Source organism: Papaver somniferum, chromosome 9, assembly GCF_003573695.1.
Source record: "Papaver somniferum cultivar HN1 chromosome 9, ASM357369v1, whole genome shotgun sequence".
Taxonomy (NCBI): Eukaryota; Viridiplantae; Streptophyta; class Magnoliopsida; order Ranunculales; family Papaveraceae; genus Papaver; species Papaver somniferum.
In genome coordinates, this window is record NC_039366.1 from 84,263,651 (window position 1) to 84,287,106 (window position 23,456).

General features: G+C 35.5%; 1 protein-coding gene across 1 annotated transcript; it reads right to left on the reverse strand.

Moving 5' to 3' along the window:
* Positions 1-16,108: 16,108 nt before the first annotated feature.
* Positions 16,109-22,682, reverse strand: LOC113313261 (crossover junction endonuclease MUS81-like). Its single transcript, XM_026562007.1, has 13 exons — positions 22,377-22,682; positions 22,208-22,296; positions 22,024-22,102; positions 21,836-21,922; positions 21,612-21,737; positions 20,048-20,264; positions 19,670-19,800; positions 19,458-19,515; positions 18,885-19,043; positions 18,131-18,210; positions 17,311-17,548; positions 16,658-16,744; positions 16,109-16,401 (listed from the first exon to the last, which is right to left on the reverse strand). Exons 1-13 carry the CDS (start codon positions 22,571-22,573, stop codon positions 16,297-16,299), a joined length of 1,653 nt encoding a protein of 550 aa, XP_026417792.1. The 5' UTR covers positions 22,574-22,682; the 3' UTR covers positions 16,109-16,296.
* Positions 22,683-23,456: the final 774 nt, after the last annotated feature.

Here is a 23,456-nt window from a genome sequence, read left to right on the forward strand (position 1 = left end):
AACAGGAACTAATTGATAATCCGGTCTTATATTCCCGAAGAACATCCTAGATTAATCAATCACCTCTATACAATCCTTCCTGAATACACAAGCGGATTGTCGAGGAATCACAAACAGTGAGACGAATATGTTTGTGACTTCTTTATCTTGCCTATCAAAGAACTCTCACGATCTTAAGCCAATCAATCGATTGTACTCGTACGATAGAAGATGCAAGATCAGATCACACAACTACGATAAAGTAGTATCGGTATGGCTTCACAATACCAATGAAGTCTTTAAGTCATTAACCTGATTTTAGAGAAGAAAATCAAAGGTTAATGGAGATCGACTCTAGCGGGCACACTAGTAGCACACAGACATGTGGGGATTAGTTTTGCACAATGCTAGATGTCTCCTTTATATAGCCTTCAAATCAGGGTTTTGCCTTAGTTACAAAACAATCCTTATTCACCTTTAGATGAAAACCTGATTTAGATTCAAGCTAATATTTTTCAACCGTTAGATCGAAAACTTAGCTTGTCACACATACTTGGGTAGGCGTTTACTGGGTTCGTGAAAACCATGCCCAAACGTGTACGTGTATGTTGGTTCAACATAGTAACCCCAAAAGTTAACCATATGAGCATTTCATATTAACCTTGTTCTTCTTCACCATAACTAGTTCAATTGACTCAAATGAACTAGTTAAAGAGTTGTTCAATTGCTATGAGATCTTATGTAACTACACAAGACACAATTGAAACAAAGATGATTCGATTCGATTGAATCGGCTCATGAACATTATAGCCACGGTTTGCATAAAGCATTCCTTAGTAATTTAATGTTTCATGTTCAGAGCACATCTTTAGATCATAACCTCTTAAGTTCACAATCAAGTTCGCGGACTTAAGTTAACCGGTTGAGTTTTCCAAACTCAACAGAAATTCTCGGAAAGAGAACTTCCGCCAGTTCACGGACATAGCACACAAACGAGTTTTGGAAAATCCATCAGAAATTCTCGGTCGAGAACTTCCGAAAGTTCGCGGACTGAGTCTCCGGACTGGGTTCGCGGACTTGGCAAGCCAATTCCACAATCCTCCCGATTTCTCTTGATCAACAAAGTTCGAAAACTTCGGTTCAAGGAATACATGGTTATGTAATCTAAACTCTCATTTCAATCATTGAGACATTCTCAGAGGACGCTATGTATCCGTTATTCACAGACCAATTCACGTCAGAGCAATTCTCAAAGTGATTGAAACTTTTCATGACTTTCGTCACTAGGTGAAGATAAACTTGATCAAAGCGAAACGCTTTACCAACACACAATTTCGAGATAAAAGATAAGCAATGAATGCTCAGCTCGAAATGTCAAATGTATATGATCTAGTCTGTGTAGCATACGACTTTTTTCTCATAAGAAGTAGGAGATAGAAGAGATAGACTTTTAAGTGATAGTTAAGTTCAAGTCTCCACATACCTTTTTGTTGATGAAGTTCCACGGTTCCTTGTATAGATCTTCGTCGTTGTATGATGAATCTCCATGAAGTTCTTGAGCTCAACTACACTTTTCTATCCTAGTCCGAGACTTAGCTATGTAGGCTAGAAATCAAGACTTATAGTTTTGATCACTAACATTGACAAACATGCTTGAGATAGCAACGCATGCGAGGTTGACCGAGCTATGCTCTAACAGTAGGGATACTGAGGAAACTAAGTAGCTAGAGGTAGTCTACTTGGTCTCAACTATATGAAGTTGGTATTAGATTTTGTATAGCGTCTTAATTCTAAGAGTATTCAAAACTGCACTAGGTCCCGGGTTTTTTTTTGCATTTGCGGTTTCCTCCTTAATAAAATCTTGATGTGTCATATACTTTGTTTTCCGCATTATAATTGTTAGTATAATTAAGTAAATTACACATGTATGTTAACTCCATAACACTTGATATTGATCCTATAGAGTATCGGTTTAATATCGTACCTATTATTAAGTGAACATTTTGTTGTCGTATCGTCTCAATCTTGAATCCATTGTCAATCACACAAGTGATCTTCTTGTTGTATTGTCTCGATCTCGTATCCATAGACGATCACACGAAGTGTGTTCCGAATTTGTTGTATTGTCTCGACTGTCCATAGACGATCATACTTGGTAAAAGACTTATAGGTTGATATTAAAAAGATTGTGGTGTATTTGGGTACCCTCGTCTTTTCAAAATTAGTATCCTCACATTTAAATATGTGTCATTTCGATGCGAATATTGGTGATAGAGATAGTATTATGATTACTTGTGTATAGGTGTTATAGAGGTTGATGAAAGAATTTTCTAAATGGTCTCATATTTCTTTGGTTAGCTCGGCAAGTTAATAAGCCATGTCTACTAAACAAGGATTTAAACTGTATGTTGGATCCTGCGGAGAAGCAAGGTTCAAACAAGTCAAACTCAAGTAGAAAATCTTTATTTCTATAAATTTTTGATTCACTTGGCTTACAAGATGCAGAATATGAATGTGCGCCTTTTACCTGGTCCAACAATCGAAAAGGTGAAGCTAACATTTGCTAAAGAATAGACAAGAAGCTAATCACCTATTAATGCATCCAGACCTTTCCAGACTCGAAGATATGACACTTACCTAGGGTATGATCAGAACATACCCCATTACTTTTTGATTCTAACCCAGAAATAAAAATTTACGAAAACCCTTCAGATGCGTTAGATCTTGGATATCCCACACTAATTTATCCATTATTATAGCTTCGTCCTGGAAACTTCACTCTATAAACTATTTGGAACGAAACCTCTCACCGAATCTTCAGCTACTCTCTTCTGATCTAGCTAAATAGAACATCGAAGTTTTCAGTAATGTCCATAAAAACATAAAAAATCTAAATAATAAAATAGAAAATCATCGTAAGCCAAGAAACTTTCCCTCTAATTTTGTATAAACTAAATAATCTTCAGTCGGAATTGGGAACATGGTACAAAATCAGAAATGATTTCTATTACCAACTTTTTTGGGAAAAAATCTTCATGAATATGATCAGAATACTGAATATTATGCAGCAACCTTCTAATAGGAAAAGAATCAATACAATTCATTCTCTTCGGGAATCCTCAGAGTTTTAGCTATCAGATAGAGATCAAATAAATTCCCTTCTTATCAACCATTTCTCCCAGATAGGCACATCCCAGAATAGTGAAAACAATGTTGACTTATCTGGAATAATAGAGCTTTACATTTTGGAAGTATAAAATATTTTACTCATTGAAATTTTTTTCAAAGAAAAAACCTGGAATACCCTTTCTAACATGAATCCTTAGGGAGCATCTGGCCCAGATGGTTTTCAACCGGGTTTATTTAAAGCTAATTAAAATATCATGAGACCAGATATAATCTGGTCAATTCAGGATTTGTCATAACGGGCATTCTAAATATTGGTTCAATTATTCTTTTTTAACTCTTATCCCGAGAATCGCTACTCCACAAACCCCGGGTGATTTCCGACCCATTAGCTTGAGCAATAAAATTTACAAACTCATTTCAAAAATTCTTGCAAATAGGTTAAACCTTTTCTAAATAAGATAGCAACCCTGAATCAATCTGCTTTCCTTCCTGAAAGGAAGATCACAAATAATATAATTATAACCCATGAGCTTCTCCATTCGATGAAAATATCAAAAGTTAAAAGAAGGTTTCCTTGCCCTAAAATTAGACCTTGTTAAAGCTTTTGATATAGTAGAGTGGCCATTTGTAAAACAAGCTCCACTTTCATTTGGGTTTAATAATGCATGCATATCTAATAATGCAATGTGATGCATATCTATTATTTATTTCTCAATTCTTCTAAAAGGTTCACAGGGGACCCGAATTCAATACTTCGAGAGGAATTCTCCAAGGGGAGACTTTCCCCCTATTTATTCCTAATTAATCTGCATGTGATAAATACTTTATTTACATGTTTTGAGTGTCAATTCCATACTTGTTTTAGCTACATTTCTTGCATATTACCTTGTATTATGACTGTTTTCTAGTTTATGTATTTTGTTAGGTAAATCATCCAAAAAGAATGAAAACATCTAAAAAGGAGCTAAGAAGTGAAGTACTCTAGCTATCCAAGTGTCTAAAGCTAAAAAAAGAGTTCACTGCTACATGAAATGGACAAAAAAGTCAGGCTCTACAAAAGGAGAAGGGCCAAGAAGAAATTAAAATATTTAAAATCAATAAGTGTAAAACTCTATCTTGAAGAGATTTTAAATATCAAGGCAACGCAAAAAGAACGAGGTCATTCTGAGTTCGGACGAAGAAGTTATGAGCAAAATAGTGAAACCAAATTGGATTTGGTTTCTGTTGGGCCTTATTAGGCCTGCGCGAAAAAAAAAGGGATGCGTTTTGGGCTTTCTATCAACGTGCAAATTAGAGTATTTGGTGTATTTTGAGGAGGTTAAGTATCCTAATTGGATAAGGATCAAGAAGAGGTGGAAATACTTGATGGTTACTAGGTTTCCTAGTTGGATAGACATCAAGAGGAGGTTACAAAATCATATATAAAGGGGAGCCTAAATACAACTTTCACATTAAATTTTCTCTACAACTTATTCTCTTCTTCTCTCTAACTACTATGAGTAGCTAATCTTTTCTTTGATTATCGACGATTTCAAAGTCCTGAATAATGAAACCTTAATAATTTCTACAAGTTTATTTATTTTAATTTTCTTTTCGATTGTTTCTATTAATTTTAGAATCTAAGAATTATTATCGGGTTATTTAATTGGTATCAACCTATTGATTATCCTTTTACTAGTTTTGAGTCGTGTGATAGGTATAGTTGTCATTCAGTTCTTTACAAAACTAGTACATTGCAAAATCTAACAGGGGGATTCTGCTAAGTGCTTGTGTATAGAGATGATACTAGTAAACAAACCGAGCTGATGCATCTGATGCTAGGATCAACCTAATTCACAACACGTAAAGCATCCGACTAATTTACATCACGAATGCGTTATTTCTTGGTGAGTTAGTTGGATAAAATCTGGTAGTCGAGCGCTTCCGTATCCAGTAACAACGGGAATCCCGGGGATAACAGAGCTTATTGCTATTCTACGATTGGTGACAATAGAAATTTAACAAAAAAATAAACGAGTAAGTTTATTTTCATTGACGGCGAAAGATTCATTAATCGTCTTTCTTCTCATTGCTTTAATTCATTACTTATTATTACTTACTTCGTTCAAAACCTAAAGACCCACATTTTGGTTACTTTGTAACAACTAGAAACTCCCTGCTCTTTCGTGGGAACGAACTTCTTACCATTTTATTGCCAGTTAATTGTGTGGAAAGAAGCGGATTAATTTGTTGTGTAAACGACGCGCATCAACATGAAAATTTTGTCCAAACTCCTAAACAAGGCTATTCGGGGCTTAAAATTAATAAAGTGGATCCAAATATTTCTCATATTTTATTCGATGATGATTTCTTCCAATTTACTAGAGCGGACTTTGGGGAGCCTAAGAATCTGCATGACATTCTATCTAAATTTAGGGAATTCACGGGACAAATGGGGGGAAATCCGGAATTTATTTTAGTTCCCAGATTCATTCGAAACATGGAAATATAATTGCAAAAATCTAAAAGTCTCATTAGTGACAAAAAAAAAAATAGATATCTTGGCACCCCCTTATTCTTTGACAAAAACAGAAAAGAAAATTTTCGAACCTCTCCTTCAGAAATTTTACTCTACCCTGCAAGGTTGGAAATCGAAGCTTCTTTCTCGGTCAGGTCGTATTATCCTTATTCAGTCAATTCTCCACTCTTTCCCAACCTATAAAATGCAATGTATTTCCCACCCCAAAAACACTTTATATAAAATTGATCGTATTCGAAGGGATTTTGGTGGAATAAAGATGACTCAAAAGGCAAAAGGGGATATATTAAAGATCGGTCAAAAATACGCAAGCCTAGATCTAAAGGAGAATTGGGAATTGAAAATTAAATATAACCCTTCTAACAAAATTTACAAGTAGATTCGTCACGGAAAAAGACCGGTTATGGGATAAACTGTTAGAGGCTAAATATTTCCAAAACTCAAATCCTTTCAATTCAACTCGATACTCAAACTTATCTTGGATTTGGACCAGTATCCAAAAAGGCCTAATCTAATAAAAGATAACTTTGTGTGGAAAGTAAAAAGTGGTGCTTCTACAAAAACATGGGAAGATAAATGGGTACCCAACTCAGATATAATACCTAGGCCTTTAGAAGTAGGAGAACCAATACCGAAATTGGTTCAAGAGTTGATATCTCCAGTTAGAATGTGAGATAATTCTAAGATTGATATTCTCTCCGACCTGGAAACTAAGGAGAAAATCTTAGCAATAGCTCCACAAAATAAAAGGTGCAGATAAAATAGATGGAACATCATCCTTCGGGTATGTTCTAGGTGAAATAATATTTATAATTATTCGGTAAATCAAGGACAGGAAAAAGAAGAGGACATATATTCCCAGTAAAAATATTTGGAAATTGCCGGTCATTTTGAGAATCAGAATTTCATGTGGAAATTAGTATAAAAAACTTTCCTTACCTTGAGCAGATTAGCAGCTCATTTATCAGAAATCTCATGGAAGCATCCAATATGTAATTCATAAGCACGTGAAATAGAGTAACACCTCTTTCGTCAATGTCCTTTTGTGAGAACAATTTGGTTTGCCTTCTCTCCGGATTCGGTTAATTACCAATTTTCATCAGATTCTCTCAGTAGATATGTCAAAGATTGGATTTCCTCTAATGAGTATTTGCATACTTTGAGTAAAATTGCAACCATACTTTGGTTTATATAGAAATACAGGGTGCTCGATAATCTTTGAAAATATAACCCCAGACTGGACAGTTTTAGTTGATCAGATTAGGAATTTTTTCCAATCTATCCCACATAGTGAGCAACTTCCAAATTCCCAACAGAACCTAAAAATACCCGATTTATTCTACTCAACGATAAAATCAGGTTGGATACATTTTGTAGATGCTTCATTCAAAGAAGAAGATATATCCATGGGATATGCTTTTATTCTTTATTCATGGGACCAAGAATCTTTCATCCACATAGCGGCAGGTTCGGACATGGCAACATCGAAGCCACAGGAAAAAGCAAAAACTTTACTTAATGCAGGTAAATGGATAACAGATTATATCTAGTGTGTCCATAGTTACAAATCACAAACAACTAGCGGATATAATCAATAAAGGAAATATGGAAAATCCCGTGGAAGACAGAAAACACAATTAAAGAGGCAATGACGACTTTAGAAAAACTCCCTCGGGCACGGATTCAATATATAAACTGGAAACATAATACAACATCAGACTCCATGGAAAATGGGGCGAGAATCAAAAATCTCTACCATACGTCGACACATTTGAATCAGAGAGTCCAAATATTTAGTATTTTATTGACTAATAATACTAACCTTTCCATCAAAAAAGAGAGAGAAAGAAAAAAAAGAAATGAAGCTTAAATTTTTGGAGCATTTGGAAAGGAAATGCTTCTACGCATGGGTAACAAACAAATTTTCATAACACGATTCCTTAAAGGAGACAAATAAAATAGATGGTCCAGTTTGTTCAATATACAAAAATATGTTTAAAACCAAAGCCTCGTGCCATCGAGCCCATGTTTTCATGGCTTTTAATGGATTTCAGGACAGACTAAAATTCAAAGTAGAACGAATATTCATATTTTCATGGATTTTAACTTTTAAGTAGTATTTTTATGCGAACAGACTTACATTCAAATCATAACCAATGATCATATTATCATGGATTTAGTGATTTCTTGATACTAAATTTTCCTTCCCTTAAACTCGGATCTCAATCAGATTGCCAATAAACTTCAGGATCTCAAATTCAACCAGACTGCCAATGAACTTCAGGATTTCAAATTCAACCAGAATGCCAATGATTTATCTGAACGATTCAACGGACGTCTAACTGGGCCACTTCGATCCCAATCTACTGTTTCAACTTTAACCACCTTTGATCGCAGGTGTTTATCTAAAAGACTTTGATATTGCGTAAGAAAATTCCATGGCTTATTATTCTCCACCTAAACCTCAGGTTATTCCATATTGCAGTAATCCTTATGGCTTGGTCTAGCTAATTTTCATGGCTTATCAGTTGTCAAAGTAAATCAAGTGATATGCTAAAGAACCACTTTACATTTGAACCTAGACTTTTTACCTGAATGACCAACGTATCCAATGACATAAAAGTATTCACTAACCTTGATCTTAGTAAAATTGCTAAAGTAGGTATTAGTGCCAGTAAGGAGATGTCAATCCATATAAAACAAAATAATTTTGGCTACTGCATTTCTAGTTTGTTATTTTAATGACTGATCCTCCACCAATATTGTCTCCACTTAGCCACTACGGTCATCTGGAAGTATGGGTATTCAACGGGCACCGCCACAGTCATACGATAGCAACTTCCCTGGAGGTCACCCATCCCTGGATTACTACCGCCCGACCACACTTAACTGTAAAGCATTCTGCCAGCTCTGGAGCCAATTGTGCTGAAAAGGACTCGGTATTACGAAGGGACAAACTATTACCTATATCCTATTCGGTGAACCCTAAATGCCGAATTGGGGTATTACAGGTATCTCCTGCTAGTAATGGTATTTCTTTTTGAAATCGTGGAATAAACATCCCTCAAAATTTAAAAATAAAATCCTAAAAATTAAATGAGAATCTTATAACAAAAAAAACTAAATAACAATCTTAGGCTAACTATTCCGACATAATTTTTATTTTTTTTGATAGAGGAAAATGATATTGAACTAGAGACTAAAGATTATATAAATTTCTTTCTGGTTATTGTATAGTCTATAAAAATAAAGCGCGCTTGCCACCATTGAGATTAATCGCTGAAAACTGATAATTTAAAATTTAAATAACATTTGAGAAATTTCAACAATAACGCTACACATACCTCCCAAGGTAACAATACAAAATCGTCCATCTACATGAGGTGAACTCCACCCCGTGGATTATCAGGGATATATTTGGGCTCAACCATGTGAAGAGAAATTAGGAGACAGTTTTTGTATAATTTTTGAACGGTATGTTAAGAGGTTTTGTTTAAATTATCATATATAAAGGCAAGTGTCTCGGAATGCGCTTGTTTCTGGTTGGAACGTGTAACACCATTAAAAGAATATGTTACCCATTTGATCCTCCCTTATTAGTTATCATGAATTAGTATACCAAAATTTAGCGTGAATTTTTATATAGGATCCATTAATTCTTGTTAAACATAATTGATTCAATAAATAACTTATTCTGAATTTATAGGTGCATTAATTTTTGCATATCTTAATTGGATTTGATAAATAAAACTTCTTAAATCTTTACAAAATATCAACGGTATTTATGTATTTCAATGATGAACTTTAATGTGTCAACGGTCAGTGCACCATACCTTTCGTACATGTTTGTCGCGTGTGGTCATACTTTAACGTTACAAACGACAAATTACATAATGTTTAACACTGGAAATTCTAATTTTAGGCTTTAAAAAAGTTTTTTTTTCATCTATAAATTGAGCATATATTAGTTTTGACATTGTATCCTAAGAGTTAGATGTTCGGTTCGTCAACATTCTATTTTAGCATTAGGGGTTTAAGTTTGTGATGCTCATACTTTTCACCTTTCTTTCTTAGTTACCGGCCACCATGAACACATACATATCTCCATGCTCTGCATATGCTTATAAAAACTTCAAATTTATGAGATCAGTAGACACTTATCGGTGTGTTGCGACTTTCATAATGACTAAGAAACTATTAATGTTGGCTAGTAAGTATTCAAAATATGATCTTAAGGTCATAGGCTTGATCCTACTTTATACACATAAAAAATCCTCGGCCTTTTCATGTTTGAATCATTAACCCTCGTATTTATAGATATATTAGTGGTGCAAAACCCTCGAGGAATCACCTCTAAAGATGAGTTTGCGATTTTGAACCAGTAATTCTTAGTCTTCAAGGTATGCATATCTCTTTCTAATGTCGCTTCACTATATCTATTTTTGTAGCGTGACGAAGGTTGTGCAAAAAGTGTTAGTGTTATATTTTTGGATAGGCCATCTTAGACATTTTCATAAGTATGCATTTATTGTAGCAGAACTCTGTCGATTTGGTGCGTGTGTTTGCAGGCAGAGCAGGTTTCAACAGTAAGAGGTACTGTTGAACCAAAAAAATTAATTTTTGTTATGAGTGTCCTGTTTTAGCCAAGTGTTCTCACGCAAAGAAATTTTGAATGGAGTTCTAAGCGAGGGGATGTTATCCCGAAAGGTGGAGAGCAGAAGAAAAGAAAAGAAAGGAGGAGGAGGAGGGGGGAGGAGGAGGAGGACAAAATAACAAAAAAAAAAAGGCACGGGAGACGATAGAGGAAAAAATCTATGAGTTTTATTGAAGGATGAGGAGACTCTCCTAGTGGTAACTAGTGCCAAATTGAGAAGGAAAACTAGGTGGTATAGACGATAAGTGAAGGAAAATCGAGAGTTTATGTTATTATTGTTGCCTGATGATGTGGGTGCAAGAGCCAAAGAACCCTCAATCCATGTTATTTATTCATAAAGAAATGAAGAAAAGAGTTTATCTGATCCATTAAATCGTACAACGAACTGCAAAACTTCCCAGAGTTGTACTCCTCCCTTTTCTCCTCCCCACTCTCCTCCCGGATGAGTTGTCATTACATGTGGCAGTGAACCAAACAAATGCAGTGAAACACGTCATACTTAAAATTTAGAAACAAAAATTTAGACTAAAACTCTAAAGTCACGTGAAGATTTTCTTTCTCTTATTCTTTTTCCTCTTATCTTCTGATATTCCTATCTGCTACTGGTTAAATTCTCCAAGGGAAGAAATTCAAAATCTGGTTGATGAGAATCTTGATCTTATTGTAAATTGAAGAATCTTAATTTGTCTGCATAAACCTCAAAACTCTACTTTATCTCAGGGGAAAAAAAGAGTGTAGATCTTAACATCAAAATTGATATATTCATTAGGATATTTTTTTTAATCGAAGGTCTATTTTACTGATATGGTTAGAGAAGGTTCTGGAGTTGATTTGAACAACACAACAGTATAACAAGTATAATACAAATACATTTGATGTTGAAAATTGATAATCAAGATCATGGATAGGCTTAATAGTTAATAAGATGTGATCATATTTTGGTAATTTGGTTCATTAGTTCTTAATAATATTGCTTCCTAAACATTTGGTGATGTGGGATTCGATCAATTATTTGATTTTGGTGTTGGATCTTGTTTTACGCTTCCATTTTGACTGAAATTTTATATCTCTAATTGGATTGAAAGATGAATCATAGAGCATAAAAGTAGGCAGATGATTAAAATCACGAAGTTTAAAAATGAGACTATGAATTTAAATACATCTGTAATATATATTTTTGGTCGATTCTCTGTTGTGGTGGAGAATTTTATCACCATTATTAACCATCCAAGACGATGAAGTAAAAGAAAGAATTAGAGAAAGGAGAGAGTCTGAGTCAGGGAGGAACGCCACACGTCACAGAAATGTCAGTAGAATTTTGTCCAAGTCAGCACGTCACATCAGATAGGGAGCAGAATGTCAGTATAATTTTGTCCAAGTCAGCACGCCACATCAGATAGGGAGCAGACCAGGGAGGAGTATGGCGAGGAGAATAACATTTCCGATATACATGGTATCTAATTTAATAATACATATAATGAATTGTAGAATATTATCTATAAACATTTATAAACATGAATTTTTTTCCTCGAAAAAAGTCCTTCAGTTACATTGTTATCGCCTTACTTTTTTGGGACTCCTTAATTGAACAATGTCTAATAAATGTCACATTATAAACGGATAAGTGTATTTCGACAATTCGGTATCTAATTTAATAATGGGTGGAATAAATTGCTGAATATTATCTATGAACATTTGTAACCTCGCGTTTCTAGGGGCCACCCGAAAAGATTTAGGGGCCATCAATTTATACCCAGCTAAAGACTCTAGTTAAGGGGTATCCTATATGATATTGAAGTTACATAAATGCCCTTCTGGTAAAACTGTATAAAAACCAAATCAAAAAATTCTACTCATTTCAACTGTATAAGAACGCGTACCCGGCAATGTAGTCGGTGGTGGCGATTCCGATAGTCAAACACTTCGTCAACTTCAAATGGCCCCAATTAGGTAAGAATCTATCATTTTTGGGGTTTATTTCACTTTAATTCGTCGAATCGAGAAAAAAAAATTCTAGGGTTATCGGTTATTTATCCAGATTCGGGCGATATTCATGCTTATTTACTTCCGAATGTAGTCGTGTTCTTCATTTCTCAAGAACATCGACAGTATTCGGGAGAAAGATTTCATTCACAAATGCCATTACGATTCTTCTACCTTTAACCGACTCGTCGCAAGACGTTCTTGTGGGTGCAAACGTCATGCTAAGTCCATACATAGGAGGAACAAAGAAATGTACCACGCAATTCAAAAAGTCCGCTAGGAGATATCCAAATTTAGGCATTGTCAACCAATACTTGGATCCGATTGTCTTCAATCCCTTTCGACACTTCACACGCGCAACTAAGTCTTTGAACTCTTGTTCTTTGTCGTATCTATCTCCTCGCCTCATCATCTCCATATAAAAACCCTTGTCCTTCACTAGTTGTACCGCCATCTTATTTCTTAAATATTGGCATTGGGTGACATCTTCGATATCCGCCTCTCTAAAGTAACCCATTTGTTCCGTAGAAACGTGAAACCCACAATTTCCATCCCCATCAACCTCGTCGGTCGACAAAACAAATGGAATGATAAGTGGAGGCAGTTGTTCCAAATACTCTTTGTATATTGTATATGTGGATCGATTTGGTCTTCCATTAAGATCTCTAAGGCAACGAAGAGTACCTTTGTCCTCTTTTATAGTAAGAATTTCCATTGGTTGGGTTTGTTGCGAGGCGTTCATTTGATCAACAACTTCTTCAACAACATTGGGTTGACTTACTTGTCGGGTGGTTGGTCCACTTTGATCATTTCTTGGACGACCTCTTTTCTTAGGTTCCGGCTCATCTTCAAATTCGGCTTCCGAACGCTCGTGCCTAGACAATATTCTTTTATTAGACAAATACTCCTTCAACTCTTTTCTTTGGATGGTCCTCGACACTTCGGTGTTCGGCCTACCGGTGTTCTTTTGCTTAATAGATTCATCAACCTCCCTTAACTCTACATAACTACCGAATGTAGATATTTTTGGAAAACCAGTTTGGGGTTTTTTCTCATCTTCGGCAGTAAACTAGTATCTTGGAACTACCGAATATACATATTTGGTACTCAGTGTGTTATATTCGTAGGTTTATTCTACAAATTATCTACCGAATCTGGGTAGTTCATCGCATTCAATGCATGCAATAATCGGTTTTTCTTGTTTACAAAAGCACACAAACGTATGCAAATCGAGTATTTGAGTTTCTTAACACAATACCTGTGTTTTACATGCATCGTTAGCTTCAATATCGGGCGATTCTCCATTTTCTTCCATGAAAGGGTCGTCTATGTTTTCCTCTCCACAAAAGTTTGGATCATTCAACATATACCCCAAATCGTCTTCTCTAAACGGTCGTGAACCCTCAACATTTTGTTCTTCGTCATGATTCTCACCTTCTTCTTCATATCCATCCATTTTTGTAGTGATAAAATGGGTTTTCTCTTTTTTTCCTTCACCTTCTTCTCTATAACTCTAACAACTCAAAAATGAAAAAGAAATGGAAAAAATGAAACACAAATCATTCTAATACTGCACCGACTACAATCGGAAGTATGGGAAATATTTTGGCTTCCGATTGCAATCGGAGGATAACAATGTTATCATATCCTCCGAATATATAAGGGCAATTTCGCCATTACGAATTACGCGAGATAAGGGCTGGCTACATTTTCCTTTTGGGTGACCTTTTTTGTTTTATTGTTGGCCCCTAAATCCTTTCGAGTGGCCCCTAAAAATGCGAGGATTTGTAAACATGAATTTTTTTTTCCTCGAAAAAAATCTCTCAGTTATACAAAGCAATTGTTATCACCTTACTTTTATGGGACTACTTAACTGAACAATGTCTAATAAATGTTACAATATAAATGGATAAGTGTATTTCGACAATTCGGCATTTTGAAAGAAAATGTTGTTTAGAAATATTGTCTGAGCTGTCAAAACGACCACAATCGCCATTGTAAGAGGACGTCTAAAGAGGAAATCGACTATAAATTATTATTATTTTTATTTATTTATTTTTGAGGATCATGACATCATTTATCAAATTTGAAAGATGAAATATGCAAAAATGGAGTTTAAATTTGGAGCATTTGGAAAAGAAATCATTATTTGCATAGGGTAACAAGCAAAGCTTGATGATACGAGTCCTAAAATAGACGATCCTGACTGTCCATTACACGAGAGATGTTTAAGGTGGATAACTTTAGAAAAGTCTTGCATAACCGACTACCTTCTTATTCTAGCCTTTTAATAGTTGCTTGTGCACTATAAATTGTGCTTAATGAAGAAACTTTCATCTCATCCTTTGCCTTGGAGGAGCATTTGACTTGGTGTGGTGCGTGTTTTGGTCAATCTCTTTACTTCCTCGAGCTCATGAGGTTTTAGCTTTGCAACTATGGAATGGCCAATAACAGTGTCCGGATTCGGAGGGTTATGGCGACTGAACCACACTTTACATTTCCATTCATTTCCTCTCAAATTGAATACATGCCTAAAGGGGCATCCATCCTTCCTCGTATTAGTCTTGTATACCCTATTAGTCTTCTTTGGATACACATAATCCTTTCTCTTGTGGCTGTTTTTGGCGTATGACACACCTCTCTCGCAAACCATCTCAAATCGAGTCGGCGAATCTTGAGTGTTCCTCACTAGCATACACTTATTCCTAAAACCCGTGTCCACAACCCATTTAATTGCCTCGTCTTTACTTGTTAATGCCAACATAAGGACAAGCACAAGAGATTATATGCAATCCCAATGTAAAGTTCAAAATAAATAATAACACAAATTTAGTTAATTGTTTGGTAACTTACTGAATCATTTGTATAGTACTCTGATGTATCTGGACCTAACGGTTTTGCAGGTGTTGGCTCATCGTATAGTACAATCTAAGAAACGAAGCAAAGAAAAGTTAGTTTAAATGCATTACAAGCCGGCGTAGATAAAGCAAAGACATCTATGCCTATATAACACTGTCGGTATTGTCGGTCATAAACAAACCACGCTGGTGATAAATTGCCGGCATGCTCGATAAAAACCCAGCAATGTCGACATCTACGAAAACTAAGTTAAAAAAAACAACTTAAATTTCTGGCCAAGTTGAAATATGTGTCTGTGTAGTAGGTTGACCAGCTTACAATGCCGGTAGAGATAGTGCCGACATGCTCGATAAATAGCTTTTAATGCCGCATTATACTTTTGGAGTACCTATCCTTCTGTTTATTTTATGACAACCGGTGGCATTGATGACTTAGTAGAAGTCCATGCCGACAATATATTTACAAGAATATTTTGTGGTAGGTGAAAAGTAACTTAAGTGTCGGCATGATTGTTTTTATATATACAATGCCGACTAAACATTTATATTTAGGGGATAGTCTTTGTCTGTATAGTGAAAGTATGAAAGTCATGCCGAATGGTTCGGTACCGGCATGGCATTCATGCTTTAGCCATGCTGATAGTAAAATTTCCAGATGTAAAAATGGTGAATTCAAAAAAGTAAAAGATACAAATTTCAATTAATTAATACCTATACCCGAGTATTTGAAGTACGTGTATGTGCTTGTTTACTTTCCTAGATTGGTTCTTCACCTAAACCTCTTGACTTACAGGTGTTCCATCAACAAAATGTTGTGATTATCAATCGTTATCATTAACTTATTTAACATAAACCCTTATCCTTGATGACCCGAAGATTCAACATCTCTTTGTTCACTAGCATTACTCATTTTCACCCAACCTGTTTTTCCTTAAAACTTCCCTTTTACTTTCTAATCAAAGATCTTAAAACTTATACTAACAACCATTAACCAACTAATCTTCACTTAACTAATTATTTAGTTATGGGGTAAATTAAAGTTTTCGTCTTTCAACTATATATACATTGTACAGGCTGCAGAATATCTGAACAGCCCCGTGTTTCTGTAAATCCCATACTTTGCACATCCTTGTTCCTTAGTTAAGAGACATAGCGAATAATTCAACATTATTTATTCAATCACCCCATATTAGTTGAAATATGCCCCTGCTAGCAGACCAGCTGATCAGGTTGTTACTCTGCCGCTTCAGCATCTCCTCTTGGGCCTGAACATTACCCTCCTTGAACAATAATATACGAAAGACAAGTTAGAAAGATAGTTGCTACGGTTACATTACAAAATAAGATAAATAAAAATCATTCAAACCCCTTATTAAGTTTCAATTTTGGACTCTCCAATAAAAGAAGACAAATTATGATTTTATAATAATTTTCATTTCTTGAACCAAACATGCGGCAGTGAAGTACACAATAGTCTTATCCTCCTATTGCTGGTCAATTCTGCAGATCGAGATGCAAAATAAGATGAGCACTCACAAGAAAATAGTACGCTTCGGCAAGTGATTTTGCTGTTGGATACAAATCAATAACAGCAAGAGCAATCTCTTCCGTAACCTGAGGGACCTGCATCAGCCAAGGATGAAGACTAAGATCCTCCGGATGTTTAACAAGACTAAACACCAAGGCACTGACAGAAGTCATTATCAGCAGTATAAAACTACTAGGACCAGATAGACATGACTGATAAAACAATCACATGCAAATATGTTAGTGAAGTAATGAATCCCAGAGGAAGTTAAAAGCTGAGCGCCTAGTAGTGAAGGGAGTTGGATAATCTCTCCCAAAAGCCACGACTGATTGGGATGGATAAATCAATCTTTTCATTTGATGGCCCAGGGATCAGTCAATCAAATTCCTGACAGCAAGAAAAGGATGCTCTTGCATCATACTGTCTGCTTAGAAATCTCGCACTCCAGACCTCTTGCTCCGTCACCACTTAGTGAAGGGTGATTGGACCATCCAAAAGCCATGACCGATGGGAAAGAGAGAATTCATCCCTTCATTTCAAACCCAGGTGTCAAGTCAATTGGTTACACTCAGCAAGGGAAGGATGCTCCTGCTTCACATGGGAATTTTTCTTGCAATTTGTCCACAGTGTCATGTTATAGTGTCAGCTGTGCGTGCCATACCTGCATGAGTTGGATGACAAATACGTCACTGACTGTTACTTTTTCTAGATCTTCACACTTCTTGAGGAACTCATCAAATGAAGGGCAGGTACCACTGAGTTTAACCGTGTCATTGCACACCTTTTCCCTGTAATAACGGGTTATTGCTTGTGTAAGATAACCATACTTCCTTAGGGTATCAAGCAAGCCAGTCGTCCTTTGAACATCAAATCCTTCCTGAATTTCAGTTGTGAAACAACTGCAAGCAATGAGAGGTTTCACTTATAAAAAAAATTAGAAACCACAAAAATGTAACAGAATATTGGCAAGTCAGTCATGGCAAGTTGGTAATCCATACAACTGAATTAGTTTTTCTATCAGTATGTAATTATATCAAATGATTCATTGCTCATAAATATGAGTACTGACGAGTGCAGATAACAAACTCAATCAGTATAAATCCACCTGTAAATTAAGTTAATATATAGCTACTTGATGAATCCAAGAGTTCTTTCTATGGTTGTTAAACCACAATCCAAGGCGTCATTACCTGATTGAGCTAATCAACCTCTCAAAACCCAAAAACCTTCAAGAAGCACAAGTGCAGTATACACACTTCTATGAGTTGGGTTTGGTACCTTCAGCAAACCCTCAAAAAAAATCCAGTGAAGCGTATAAGAATAGGTGCACGCACTTGTGCATCTTTAGGTTGTGGTTGCTACCTTCCTTAAGTAACAATATTAGGTGGACACACTTGTGCATATTCTGTGCTGGATTTATTAGGGACCACGAGATGATAGCTGTAAGCCTGTAAAGCGTATAAGAATTCAATTGAACTTACGCAGTCTTGATGGCCTCGGCTGCTTCGGAAAAATTCGGATCGCCTTCCACCAGATATATAAGCTTTTTAAAGCCACATCCCTATACACAGATTTTACATGTCAAAATATAAAAATAAAATGCTACTGCAAAGAACAGAGATAAAAAAGCTATACCATAATAGCTACACAGTAGTATGCTATATGCTATTAATAACAGACGTTGTTTAAGTTACATAGACGTAAATAATAAAGAATTCACTCAGAGAAACATAGCAACAGAAAGGCGTGTTGACATTGTTTCCATAACACCTATCTCGTATTATGATAATTTACAGTATGGTCCCTAATTCTTCATTTGTTAAGCCAAACTGACACCGGCAAAAACTCAATCTAACATCTTTTAATACTCTAACCCCACTGTTAAATTAACATGTAAGTGCAATTTTTGTTAAAACTTGAAGAGGCTTAATTTGAAGATTGCATAATCCTGAATAAAGATTGACATATCAATCATGAACCTGAACTAACTAACTCAGCCAATAACATGAAGACGTAAACTACTTGTCCTGGTGAATAAAGTACTCTGAACCGCATCATCTATCTTTTTCTTTTAGTAAGCATGTCTCTGGTTTTTAAGAAAACCCTAGGCAGACCAAGATACTTCTTCTAGAACTGGGGACATTTTCCAACATAAACTACAACCATCCAGGCAAAACTAAAACACTGCCTCAACATAAAAAGAAAAGTATCCTTCGTTTGAATTAGGATCAATACCAGGAGCCTCAGTTTCTGATCTTTGTACCGGCTGTCCCTGATTGACATGCAAAAATCATCAACTTCCTTCCGCTCAACAATACAGTCCAGGACAAATTCGTAGTTTAGGTGCTTATCCCGAGCAATCCATATTGCATCACCAATAGGTAAGTGTCGAACCTGAGGTAATATCATACATGAAACCATCATCAGTCACGACTCACTAAGCCACACTACCATTGAGTGGATACTAAGTGTCCAGCCAGCCATTCAACGTTCAACAAAGAATAAACGTAAGTATCAAGAAACGGGTCCCCAAAACACATCATAATACACTTCCCATAAACTTATAAGAGAACCAGCAACCAGCAAATACTTTACTTATCTTATCTCATATGTCACATGCACTCTGTCCCATATGCAATCTATCATATAATGTAAACACTCTCTACTTTTCATCTAGCTATTAAAGCAAGTACGCAATCCCATAAGAAACTTAAGGAATCTCAAATGGATAAAAGGTTTGCAAATGTGAACCCTAGAAAAGGAACTGTCAGTCAAACCTAAGGGGTTTTAAAGTGCATCATGACTCACCTCTACACGAATTTGAAACTCAGAGCCTATATTCTCAATAATCTTTTTCGACCTAGCCCTGCAATCACAGATAAAGAAAAAGATTCATGATAAAAACACATAGGAAGGTTTAACTCGTATACACTTAAAAAGGCAACCAACGAAGTATGCAGAATAAACAACGTTGCTAACAGTATATATTAAATCACAGGGAGAAGATTCAAAAAACTGACAGCTTGTTAGTTTTCGCGAACTGCTCTCGGTCATCCAATATCAAGATTACATTATAAACATCCTTGAATCTCTCCCCGAATTTCAGGGGCGGCATCCTTATAGCATTCGTATTTGCATGCATACCATTCAACTGTAACAAAATAGTATTATTAGGGAGAAATTAGTCAACAATGAGCCGTAGAGAAATAAGTGCACATCTTATCACTACCCTTTACAAGCACATATGGATGATGGTCAAGCTTGTACAGCTTAACCACTCAGTGTGGAATACATAAAACCGAAACAGAACATCTATGCTTAATAAGGATTGAAGACCCAGCAGAGACAGCAAATCAGCACTCAACTCCTACTTGGGTGAACTATTTTAGGATAATTACCTTCTCAACAACATCGACTGGAACGACAATTGATTTCTCTTGAGTATTCGAATCATTAGATAGCACTATAACTTCTTCATCAGACTTGAGCACAGATTCATTCAAAAAAGATTTACTAGAATCTTTCCTAGATGTGCCCAAATCATTGCAATCAACTAAACCGCACCTAGATAGGCATTCAAGAGCAACTTTTACACCTTCCTGGGTTAATGCGTACCTGGACAAAAGGGAAAGCCAACAGCGGTACAGAATGCTTCATTAGCAAAAATCAGATAAACAGCGACTTTATCGCATGATTAATAAGCACTTTTTTCAGAAAACAGAGACTTCAAAAGAAAATCTCATTTGACATCTTTAGCCTAAAGCTTCCTAATTAATAATATACTCTTGAATAGTCCCGGTGTTATATATTTTAATTTTAATTTGAAGCGAAAAGCAAATTGATCAAGAGATATTTGATTCCTTTTAACATCCCTGAAAGTCATTGCGCGTATGCCCACCCCCTGTTAGTTAGAAAACACATTCTTTGACAGGAACCTTCATTTCCTTAAGAAGCAAGCAAGAACTGCAATCTGGGTAAGTTATGCTTAATAAGGACTTGTATTCAATGGATTTATACAATATATATATATATGTATATATAAAGGAGGTATATATCATCCTTATTTGTTTCCCCGTATTTGTCAAAATATCAACTCTTTAAAACTCACAAATAGAAGAGAAGCCATATGGCAATATGCAACATAATAATTTCACTGCTCATCAGTATACTAAACAAGGCTCCAAAATCAAACAATCAAACTCTATATTGTCCCGCACAAACTCCATTTAAGATCCCCCAACAAATAGTAATGTGTCGTCCATGGGGATCAAAATTAAATTCCTAAAGACAAAGGTTGTCTAGGGCAGGACTATCGATTTCTAAACCCATTTCTGAAAGCTAATGACTGATGGTTTCTTATATATATTTTGCTTCTACGGCATAATTGTTTTATTTTTCAAAACCTTCTCTTATGTCCCAAACTTATTGAAATAAAAATTCAAAACATCTTATTTGAACTTGGTTGAGATTAAAAGCTGGGGAGGGATCCGTTGACATGGTTATTCTCATGCAATTGTTCTATAAAACCTAAACTACAATGCATTTGAAGCTAAAACTTTTTATATGTTCCTTTTCTGGAGCTTTACATTCCTACCAAAAGTTTGCTCTTCTATGAATTGCTCCAACTTTAAATACGAAAAATCGTTTTAAAAAGAAAACTTCTCTGTGAATTCTCTAACGATTATTCAAAATTCGATGATTAGGAAATTCAATTCAGTACCAAATTCTGCAAGATAATTCCAAGTTTCTTAGATTCTAGAAAAGAGATGTGGAATTATAAATAAAAACTATCAATACACAGGCGTGCTAGATTTATAAATTCAAGAACCAGGGTGTAAGTGAGGGGGATATACTTTGAAAATCAGATGCAGCAACAGAGTGCAATAATTATTTCTGACATGATTTGAAAATGCAATCACTGGGGGATGAAAGATAAATGCGAAAGTAAGAACTCATACGTACTTTGCTGGACAACTGGACTTGAAAACTAATCCTTTTGTTAACAATGTCTTCATGCAGCTCCATCCACTGTACCACTCCCTACCCGAACTTCCAATTTGTGTAGGTATGCCTCTTCCCTTCTCCGGCCTATAAAAGAAGTAACTCGGATCCAACGTCAAATATCTTCAATCACATTTAATTCAAACAGCAACCAGATAAACACTAGTAATCTGCTACATACATACATAATTGGCACCCGCGAAAGACCACTAGCCTCAGCTGCATCAATAAGTTGTTGTTTCCGCATAGATTTAACTCCCTCTAAAGTTCCTCTGACACATAACAAAACAAATTCATGCTTACAAGAATTTACAAAGACATAAACAACTCAAAATAACAAAATCCGATCAAACAAAAAGAACTTAATACCTACCTATAAAGGGTAACCAATAATGCATAGGCAACAGAATTCTTTTGCGGTAAATAACGCCTATTCCCTTTAGTTTTCTTTCCTACAGTATCATCATCACAAACAAACCACAACCTCATTTTAACCAGCACATGAACTTCAAATTACTATAGCAATTCTAAATTAAAAACGAAGTAATTGAAAAGACCTTGTTGCAAACGCTCTTCAGGTTCAGAAGTTCCCGAATCCATCTCGAAAAACTCTTGACTAATCTTCAGAATCCATTTTCCTACGCCCCTGATACCGACACAACCCGATTATTCCCAACAATACAAGAATAAAGAAATTTAAGTCATATGTAAACACTCATAATGTACTTAATCTGAGAGAACTCCTTTAGGGTTTTGATACGAGTTTTTGTGCTGCAAACATTTGAATAAGCTTTACAAAGAGTGGAATCTAATCTTTCAGAAATTCCTTCTGTTTGCACCATTTCTTGCCTCTTCTTCTTGAGAAATAACACGAGTTCTTCATTTTCAGAACAGACAACTTGTTTCTGACCCCAATTATTCATCAGCAAAAAAAAAATACTCAGCTTAATGCGGTTACTGAGGAGAGGATATAGAGTTTTTCTTGTAGCAGTTTTTTTCTTTTTTTTAAATGAAGATTTGGATTTGGGGAGACGTCACTAAAACAAAATTGGGTAAAGTACTCGCTTCAGGCACGCGGGGTTTTTACGGAGGAGGAGGGGAGGGAGATTCTTGGCACATTTTTATCGTAGGAAATACCAATTGGTCCTACAAATAATATATTAGAGAGAGTCTAGTCCAATTGACCTAGTCAATTGTCTGTTTGGTCTTATTTGGTAATATAAATTATAGTTTGGTACTAAAAATTATAGTTTGGTCCTAGGATGATGTCATGGATGATATAAATGTCATCTTGTAGTGGCAGAAATATCTTTTTGGATAATGACCATATATATAGTCAAAAAGTAAGAGAAAAAAAAATCATTCTGAGATTTACTTTCTCTCTCCTATATTTTAAGATCTAAAATTTCTCTCTCTTTTTCTTTTTTATTTTCTTCCTGCTAGTGATGAAGAAGATGAAGATGATGATGAACGATTCTCTCTTCTCTCTATTTTTTTCTCTGCTAGTGATGAAGAAGATGAACGATGATGATGATGAATACGATGAAGTTTTGCGTTTTTTTTTTTTTTGATGTTTTGCTTCTGTTTCGATGATGAAGACGGTGAGGTTGAAGATTCTGCTGATATTTATGATGATGATGAACCTTTATCATCTCACATGCTTGGGTAAGTTTCGGATCTACAAAAAAAATGAAGATGACGGAGTTCATTTCAGGAATGAACTCTGGTTTGTGATGAAGATTTTGATGTTTTTTCTTGATGAAGATAGATTTATGTTTTTCATCATCGCTGCTGCTGCTATTATTG